This window comes from Ammodytes marinus, assembly GCF_949987685.1.
Source record: "Ammodytes marinus genome assembly, chromosome: 8".
In the NCBI taxonomy this organism is placed as follows: domain Eukaryota; kingdom Metazoa; phylum Chordata; class Actinopteri; order Uranoscopiformes; family Ammodytidae; genus Ammodytes; species Ammodytes marinus.
Window position 1 is genome coordinate 14,529,129 of NC_137212.1, and position 10,175 is coordinate 14,539,303.

A 10,175-nucleotide genomic window follows, 5' to 3' on the forward strand; every position below is an offset into this window, starting at 1 on the left:
GCTAACTTGATCTGTGTTCAAAACAGAGGAATTAATAAACTCTCTCTAGCCTGAGCGGGGCTTCCTGTAAGCAGATTAAAGCTTGTGTGACTCCATACTCTTTATTCATTGATGTTCAGATGCCCTTCACTTCAACCTTAATACCCTGTTCCTTATGCGATAACAAAACAGGAAGCAGGCGAAGCTACAGATGTTTCTTTCTCAGACAATGTGGGAGCAGAAAGTGAAGAAAATACACCGGAAAACCAGATACAGGAGAAATAACAGGTGCATTACGCCACATTAGGGATTGACCTACATACATAACAAACCATTAATGAACCTGAAACAAACACTCATATCATCCTTTCTGTGTCAACATGTCACCACTCATATTGACACAGAAGATATGCATATGAGCTGGTTTCAACAGACAACTGGCATGCTCATTTGCAAAACACCTTCTGGACTTTCCTAGTTCAATACATTTGGCCAGGGCAGTACATCTTTACTTTGGGAGCAGTATGTGTGAAGACAAAATCAAAAGTCTTAAAACCTTTCATTCTCACACTTTGGTCATATGCTCAATTTGCTGACAAGGGGCCAATGATAGTGCTGAAAGCTATTGACTCAACCCTTGACTAGCCAATATTTGATCAAAACAATTGTCATTACAACATAATTCTCATAAAATCAATAAATGTAGTGGCTGACACACCCAGACGGATTCACTCATAATTATTCCTACATTAAATTTTGAGAATTCCATTAAACTAAACCGCCTTTTTATGGCAGGTGGGAGGGGAGATGCAGCAACCTGAGGAAAGGGTAAACAAGCATAAAATGCTTTGTTCTTACCCACAAGCGGTACCATCGGTGTATGAATGGGTGAATGTGGTAAGAAATGTAAAGCGCTTTGGGGCTGAGAAAATCGGCTAGAAAGCGCTATATAAGTCAAGTCCATTTACCATTTACAAGCATGCAGTGTAATGTCACCATATTTCGCTCACTGATGTGCCATGGCAGGTCTCTTGATAAACACTTCCAAACACAAAAAACATCCAAACAACTTCAATCCAATTATTATCCCTATATTTCAATCAGGAGATAACAGCAGGGATGTTTGTGCAAAATTGACCAGCTGACATAAGGGGAAATATTTTCGCTGCTTCCACAGAAGCCAAATCAGTCAGCTTGTAAGAACAGATTTTAGGCAGTATTTGGTATACAGTGTTGTAGAAGTCCATCTATTTTGGGAAATAAGGGTTTAATGGTAGACCAAAAGTAAATATTGCAGTGATACATATTTTGTTTCTATTTCTACATGTTTTACAGGGAATGTGAGACTTTACCCCTGGGGAAGCTGACGGCCAAACCACAAACAAATGCCAAAGGAAACCAAAGCATTTCTCCTCAGGCCATGTCTACACATCAGTTTATAATTGTGGAAGTGAAAGCGGGTACAAAAATGGAATTTAAATGCCAATTGGTGTTTAGAGAATTTGCAGCAAAAAAAAGAAGAAGAAGGTAAACGGTTATTTTAAGATGGGTATCTTTTCTTTGCCAGTATCGTATGTTGTTTGTTGCCATACATCTTTATTTCTTAAGGGTCCTTAAGTGTATTTAAGGATGTACAGGAGCTATTTCATATATGAAACTTTAATCAATTGTGGTATGGCTGCAGCAAGACGTTGCACAACTGTTACGCTTCACAAATCACCCAAACCCTTTTTTTAAATTTGAGTCATGCGTACAGATTACAAACGTAAATGCGGTAGCATTGCTTTGAGACCCAGAGAGGCGACTGTAAACAGCCTCGGTCTTGCAAGCGGAAACAGGACAGTCTCTGTTTGAAGCCTCCCTCCCTGTGGGGAATCCTATGCAGACAAACAGGCTGCTGCTGCCTTGTGATAACAGAGGTTTCTCTGGGCATCATTAAGCTGCAGAACTGCAATGCTACAACTCCAGAAATAGTTTTTTTTTCATAAATGATTTGCTTTCAATGTATGGGAGGTGGCGTTGCAGGTGCAAATGGAGATGGTATATTAAAAAGGAGATGGGGAAAAAAGAAAATGTACCTTTGTTTTATAGAAATCTAGATGCCATGAGACCAACAGTGTGGTAAGGATTTGAATCTTGCTAGGTGAAACTGCAAATCACATCTGTCATCTGTAACAGCTCACTGCCAAACTCACTCAGACAGAGGGACAAATGAATGGATTGACGGGACTAGGGCAGCATCATGTCTGCATGGCACACGCGAAAAAGTAGTTGAGTTTAAGACAGAAAGCAGATGATGAAAACACTAAGCCATTTCTCCGCTTTCAAAACACAAGATCTTACATAAGACTGATGTGCTTTAACACACACACACACAGTTTGCCTAGACTTGGTGACACGTCATTCACCTATACTAGCCAACTTTTCATTTGGCTATGTTCACTGGGATGATACGAAAATTCCCCTTGACACTGTGTACTGGCCAAGCTCCCAGAAAAGGTGCTTATTCTGAAATTCTAAACCTGTAAAATGTTGAGTTATTCTTCTATTACATAATTTGTAGGTGGTATTCCCCATTTTTGTCACTGTCCATGAGAAAAAAGGCCAAAGCATGTATTTGGCGCCATACATCTTCCTATCAACTCTAACCAGCTTCCCCGTCCCTGCTTAAGAAAACCATCCCCACAGCATGATGCTGCCACCACCATGTTTCACGGTGGGGATGGTACGTTCAGGGTGATGTGCAGAGTTAGTTTTCCGCCACACATTGCATTTTGCATTAAGGCCAAAGACTTAAATTGTGGTCTCATCTGACCAGAGCACCTTCCTCCAACCCTTGCCACAAGCCATTCGGGGGGACAGGATATTCAGATGAGACCAAACTTGGAGCTGTAATTGCAGCGATAGGTGGTTCCACAACGTATAGACTCAGGGGGGCTGAATACTTTTGCCACACTTTTCAGTTTTTTATAAAAAGAAAAAAAAAATCTAAATCATATTTCATTTTCATTCCACTTCACAATTATCCGCCACTTTGTGTTGGGCTATCACATGAAATCCCAATAAAATAAATGTACGTGTGTGGTTATATCGTGACAAAATGTGGAAAAGTTCAAGGGGTATGAATACTTCACATAACACAAAACAAGGTACTAAGTATTTTGCCACTAGCTCGCTTGTTTCTGTTTATACTGACTATTTGACATGTTTTTTCCTGCTGTGTTCCCAAAAAAATACTAATGCCAATCCAGGTACTACAACACCTGTCACTCTGGAATCTGAAAGAGAATTGGAACTTCTGATCCAGTCTTTCTAATCTTAATAGTTAAGCTACCCAACTGCTTACATCCAGATACAGGCAAGTAGCTCAAAGTAAAAATAAATAAATAATAAAAATAAAATAAAAATCACAAATCAGGAAAAGGTTTTCCTGCTCATTGTAACTCTTTAAAAAATTATGCTTATTTTGCTCACTAGCCACTTCAAATTAGACTTTTTCATCACAACAATATCTCTATATCCATTATGTTTTCTTCTTTTATATTTTAATGGTTAATCTTTGTTAAATTCAGTGGAGCTGACAGTGAAAACATGCGGAAAACCAAAATCAGAGTTCAGAAAAAAATTTAAGTTTATAAAATCTAGAAAAAATAGTATGTACAACAATTCCGTCCCTTCTCAATTTACCTTCAAACCATCGCTGGGTAGTCGATAACCAAACCGTGCAGGCAGGTCATCAAAGGTCTCTGTTTTGTTGTCAAATGAGTACTGACAAAAAGGGAAAAGATAAGTTAATTTACTTTACACTCGCTTACTTTTTTTTATGAGGGCTAATGCATCATTGAACTGATTGGATAGGATATTAATGTATTCCAATGAGAAATAATCAGTGATTTTTCTATATTAAGGGCCAAAACACAGCCCTGAAATACCATTCCCCTTGGTATTGCTAACCAGTTTGCAAACAAAGCAACATATGGGGGTGTAACTGCATGACATTACATAAATGATGCATGTTTTCTACAATACATACACATACAGTCAAGCCCGAAATTATTCATACCGGCACATTTTGACTTAAAGTTACTTTTATTCAACCAGCAAGTTTTTTCTTGATTGGAAATGACAAAGGTTTATTCGAGAAGATAATAAGTAGAGGTGGGCATAGATTTTTTTTTTTAATCTAGATTAATCTCATTGAATTTTGGAATTAATCTAGATTAATCTAGATTAAAATGGCTCATTTGAATTCATTCATAATATGTGTGTGCTCCCTAAATAATGACTCAAAGTAAGTCTTTGAGAACGTGTTTCTCAAGCCAGGTGGCGCATCAGACCAGGGGCTCATCTCCTGTTTCCAACATGCATCGCAAACTGCTTGAGGAAGCTGTTCTACTATGATAATTGGTGATGAAAATAAATAATGTTCAACAAGATGTACTTGTGTTTACAAACTGTTTATTCAGTTAAACATGAACTTTGAACTGTAGTTTAGGTGATACCCGAGACTGGAAGAACTCCTACAGTAAACCAATTCCGCATTGCACAAGGTGCAAACAACCTTGGTCTTGTCGAGGTTTCCATTGGGATCTTAAAAATAAATTTTCCCTGAAGCAAACCCGGCGGCTTCCTAGCTGCATCCATGTCAGCACGTTACGTTTGATGTGGTACGCAGGTGCGAAGTCGGACTCGTTCTGACTCGTGCACTACAGTGCAATTCGGCCAGGTATACATCCGCGCTAAAATTCGCAACCCAACTTTGAGAATAGTGTTGTAAGAGTGGCGTAGGCCTTTTTGGGAATAGGGCATCTCACGCACCGTGAGATGCGTGTGCGCAGGTGGTGTGTGTCGTGGGCAAGTGATGGAGAGAGAGAGCGGCGGGTGTGTGAGAGAAGGTTCGCTCCTGCAATAAAGGCTCCTCAAGTGTCAACAACGGCCCCCGGCTATTATTAGGGACTTTAAGCAACGACGGTTGAGAGGACGGCTACGGCGGTCGAGTAGAATTTTGAGCATTCGAGAATTTAAGTCATCACCTCCTATCGCTGTAGTCAGAGCGAGTCAAAGCCGTAGTCCGTCTGTTTACAACGGCAGAATGGGTTTTTGACGTTGTGAGCGCTACACCAACTGCAGCAAGTAGCCGGTCTAAGTGTTGCTAGGTGATAGTGGAGCCCGTTGGAATCTTTCCCTGGCGCCGTAGCCGTCCCTAAAACACCGCTGCTTAAAGTCCCTATTACCCGACCAGAGAACACACGGAAGGGGGTTCACCCCGACGGCGAACAGCCATCGGCCCTGGAGGGAACCATCTCCCCTGAGCCGAACAGGAGGTGGAATAAGAGATTAACGGCGATATAAAAATATCGCCGATAAGAGTCTGGCGTTAACGCAGCACGTTAACGCCGATAACGGCCCACCACTAATAATAAGACAATGTACAAGAGGCATCATTGTGGAAAAACCTTTTTTTTTAGCTTTTATTTACATTTGAACAAAACGTGGCATGTCCAAAATGATTCATACCCTTCTCAAAAAAATCGATAGAAAAGCCTTTATTGGCTATTACAGCAATCAAACACTTCCTATAATTGCTGAATTTTTTCATGTCTCCACTGCCATCACCATGATCTTTAGTTTCCTCCACAGATTCTCAATTGGATTCATGTCAAGTCTCTGGCTTGGCCACTTTAAACCGTTAATGTGTTTGTCCGTTAACCATTTCTTCACCACTTTTGCTGTGTGTTTTGGGTCGTTGTCATACTTTAATAAAATAACAGACGTTCCGCATGTTGGGAAATCTCAGAGGACATGGGCGGAAGCCAAAAGTTACACCTGTACTGGCCAGGAGGATAGTGAGAGAGGTGAAAAATAATCCTAGGATCACCACCAAGGCCATCCAGGTGAATGAGCTCTGTTGGTGGCAACGTCTCATGGCAGACAATCCAACTGACACTGCACACTGCTGGGTCCCTTGGACACAGACCAAGGAGGATGCCACTTCTCCAGATAAGGCACCCAAAAACCTGCTTGGCCTTCGCAAATGCTCATCTGGACAAAGAAGAAGACTTCTGGTCTTCTGTTTTATGGTCAAATGAAACAAAATGTAATTGTTTGGCGACAATGATGTATCCTTCATTTGGCATAAAACAGGGGAAGCCTTCAACCCTAAGAACACCATCCCTACTGTCAAACATGGTGGTGGGAACCTATTGGTTTGGGGGGTGTTTTTCAGCCAATTGAGCAGGGAACCTAATCAAAGTAAACAGCGCCATTAAAAAAAGGACAATACATCAAGATTCTCAACGACAACATCAGGCAGTTGGCAGAGACACTTGGGCTTGGGCACCAGTGGACATTTCAGCAGGACAGCGACCCAAAACACACAGCAAAAGTGGTGAAGAAATTGATAGTAAACAAACACATTAACGTTTGACAGGGGCCCAGCCAGAGACTTGAATCCAATTGAGAATCTGTGGAGGGAGCTAAAGATCAGGGTGATGGCAAGGAGACCCTCCAAGCTGAAAGAGTTGGAGCTCATTGAAAAGATGAATGGGCAAAAATACCAGTGGAGACATGCAAACAGCTGGCCAGCAATTATAGAAAGCGTTTCATTGCTGTAATAGCAAATAAAGGCTTTTTCTATTGATTATTGCAAAGGGTATGAATAATTTATAGAGACATGCCACTTTTTGTTCAAATGTAAATGAAAGCTGAAAATTATTTTTTCCACAATGATGCCACTTGTACATCGTCTTATTATCTTCTGGGAGTTTGCCTATGTCATAGCCAATCAAGAAAAAACTTGCTAGTTGAATAAAAGTAACTTTAAGTCAAAACAGGGTTATGAATAATTTCGGGCTTGACTGTACTGTACGTACAATACAATACTTACAGCAGCAATGTCTGCCTCCACAGGCAGAAGGTTGAGGAAGGCGAAGAGCTGAACGGTGAAGATGGTGTAAATCTGTGTTGCCGACAGCATCAGCATTCCCAGGGACAGCAGCATCTTCTTGGGATCACGTTACAACCCCACGCTGCTATGCCACTCACTCATGAACATACACAACCATTAACACAGAGACACAAGGACAAACGACCATGCACACTGGCCTGCAGTGCAACCCCTACACCGTCTTCTGTCGTCACACCTAGAAAAACACACCAGAGTTTAAAGCTTCAATATATAATGATGAAACAGTATTGACAGACATAACTTGATTTAAAAGAAAGTTGGCTTATAAAAAACAAAAAGCAGTAAAACAGATTAACACATGCTCAACCTACTACGACCTACTTTACTGTACTTGTCCTTTGAGCAAAATTATACGCATACTAGAAAAGGAGTAATGGGATCTTGCCCAGGGTTAATTTATGCTATTGAAAAGTGACATTTATGGGGAAAATTGTGTTTTCTATTTTTTAGGCTTCAGCTCGTGTCACTGTTTACTGCAAAAGCAATGTATGCTCTCTGGAAACACCCTGACAATGAGTTGGCAACAAGGACTATCTTGTTGCTGCAAGTTGCTTCGAGGTTTCATGTTCCTGTCTGTTGTGTTGCCTCATACAGACTGAAGTGAGCTTCAGACCTAGCTTCAGAGCATTTGGGGTGAACGCTCACAAAGTGGAGTGCAGCATGTGATCAAGTCAGGAGAAACCAGCAGCCAAAGGCTCGCCAGACTTTAAACCACTAAGCTACATTGTCAAGCTGCAACGTAGGAAGTAGTTTTTAAGGATTAAGTGGTTTTAGTTTGTTTTGTACATTTTGAAGAAAGTAAGGACAATGTCTATCAAGTCAAGGCGTGATGGGTGTGTGACAAGGGGCTAGATCTGGTCATTAGAAAAGTCCCAAAAATGTCCTGTGCAATACCAAGTGTCTGTCTAGTTTATGTGAGTGGAATTCCCCTACGGTGTTGTAGCAATAATGTTTCAAACAGATTGGGACACCTAAAAACACTAAATACACAGCTTTCGTGGCATCTGTCCTCATTCATTACTTAACACTACACTGTGTCAAAGCATCTGCACTCTGTAAATGATTAATTAAGGACGGGGGTATCCTTGAAAAGGTAACCAGTTAGATCCGTTAGATCAGTTAGTTAAAATAAAAAATAGAAACACTTTGGAAAGTTCAAAATTAGCTTTGATAATTATTATGATTTGATACTTTGAGTGCAGGTTTGTGGCTAAAGTAAACCTTATAAATCAATTTCCGTTCTAGTAATAAACTAATTACTGTGCATTAAACGTATAAGCCCAATGATATATCTACTCACGAAATGTAATCTGCTTCTTCTCTCTACTATACTGTATACAATTAACTTTAAAACATACTGATGTTTAACAACCTGCTCTTTAAAAAATAAATAAAATAAAAACATTATTGAGCGATAAAACGATGGCTAAATGTACACACTGGGGTGATTATATCGATGATAAATACATTAAATCCCAAAGCGAATCTACCAACACTGCCAAAAATGACAGGAGTTTCACCAAGTTTCGAATTTCCTATACCTTCAGAAAAACACGTCTTCCGCCAAATAATGCATCCACTATGTAATTTAATTTCTGGAGATAATATTAATGATCTAAGTTTAAATAATAGTAATGGTTATAATAACGATAATAATGAAATAATGATGCCGTACTCGACTGCAACATCACTCTCAATAATGACAATTTATATCAACCAAATGTTTTTTTAATCAAATCGGCAAATTTGTTCGGCACATTTACAAACCTGATATTTGTTAGCGGGAAATGCATCCCCTATTATTTCAGCGTTATGAAATATGACACTGTCGAGCCAACACAAATATCTGCCGAAAAAAACACATCTCCAGGAATTAAGTTACAGTGTGGATGTCATGGACCTAATAAAAGAGATGGGTGTATTATTGGGCAGGGCAGGCGAACACGGGACGCAGAAAAATCGTGTTCAACTTTATAACCCCAAATCTCTGTGACTAATGACGGGTATCGGTTGACACACACTCTAAACAATTTATTTTAAATATAGATATCTTTAATGTCAAGTAGTTTGAGACAGCTATAGTTATCCGGGATATAGTTATAAACACAAATAAAGCAGTGGTGTGGTGTGGACACCCTAAAAAGGTGTTCAGCTAGCTACAAAAACAGAGCGTCCTGTAACCGAGTTAGCACGATGCTAACGAGGGGAGCTAGATGCCTTGTCGTGGGTGTTTACCTTTATTTCGGCCTGGAGGTATAACTGGCACAGGAATTTAGCTGCTGGCGGGGACATTGCTCTCCTCTATTGTGCGTCGTGTCAAGGAACATTTACGACAGCGAAGATTTTGGGTGGACTTCATCCAGTTTAAACATCGGGTCCGTGGAAATATGAACATAAACGTTACAGTTTAATCCCAATACATGAGCTCCCTCTTCCGCCACACGCGCTACTCTACGCTCGGCTATTGATTGGACGAAAGTGCTTGCCAATCACTCCTTTCCGGAAATGACTCCAGACGTAAACATATCCACGTGATAGCACAACACAAGCGTTTACTGCTTTTTACAGCTGCGTGAACCAAATGAACCGAGCAGTCCATACAGGCCTCTTTAGAACTGCATCGGTGTATTATCATAGTAACTGGCAATTGAAGAACATTATGAATTATTTAGAAGAACATATTAAGCGTAAATGCTCTTTAGTATATGCTCTTTTTCAACAGCACAAATGTTGCCACCCCCCTTCTCAAAAGAAGTCTTGAAAACAGATGACACTTTTAAATCTCTAGCTCCCTCTATAGTTAATATGATATGTCTTCTTTTCCCTTGTGACTCCAACTGTGTTTGAGCAGAGTTATGGTTGTAAAAAAAGGCCAGTACAAGTGGGAAATAGAAAGGAGTTTATTTACAAGAGTACAGGGTTCTGCTTCCAGGGAGATTTGTGTAAGGTTCTCATGCATAAAATGCTGCTTACAAAGAACAGAAATAAAAATAAAAAAACATATAGGCTACTGTATTTTATCAACAGCGTAAAACAATTTCATAAGAAAATGTAAAAGCAAACAGAATATTACAGAACAATTCCAAGAATAGCATTAAAAACTACCTGAAATTAAGTAAAAACTATGTTTGAAATTATTGCAATGAAAATATCCAGATAAAAAGTATGCACTGCTACATACACAGTATCCGTAATGTGAGGCCATTTTCTTTTATTTCCCTCAACGTAT

The 10,175-nt window shown here is 39.9% G+C and overlaps 1 protein-coding gene across 1 annotated transcript in view; it reads right to left on the reverse strand.

The window, feature by feature from the left end:
- Positions 1-9,378, reverse strand: part of rnf13 (ring finger protein 13) — a 35,376-nt gene extending 25,998 nt beyond the window's left edge. The window contains exons 1-3 of the mRNA XM_080032476.1: positions 9,182-9,378; positions 6,866-7,121; positions 3,667-3,747 (exon numbers count right to left, since the gene is read on the reverse strand). Coding sequence (XP_079888602.1) covers positions 3,667-3,747; positions 6,866-6,979 — 195 coding nt within the window. The 5' untranslated portion in view covers positions 6,980-7,121; positions 9,182-9,378. The remainder of the gene's footprint in view (positions 1-3,666; positions 3,748-6,865; positions 7,122-9,181) is intronic.
- Positions 9,379-10,175: the final 797 nt, after the last annotated feature.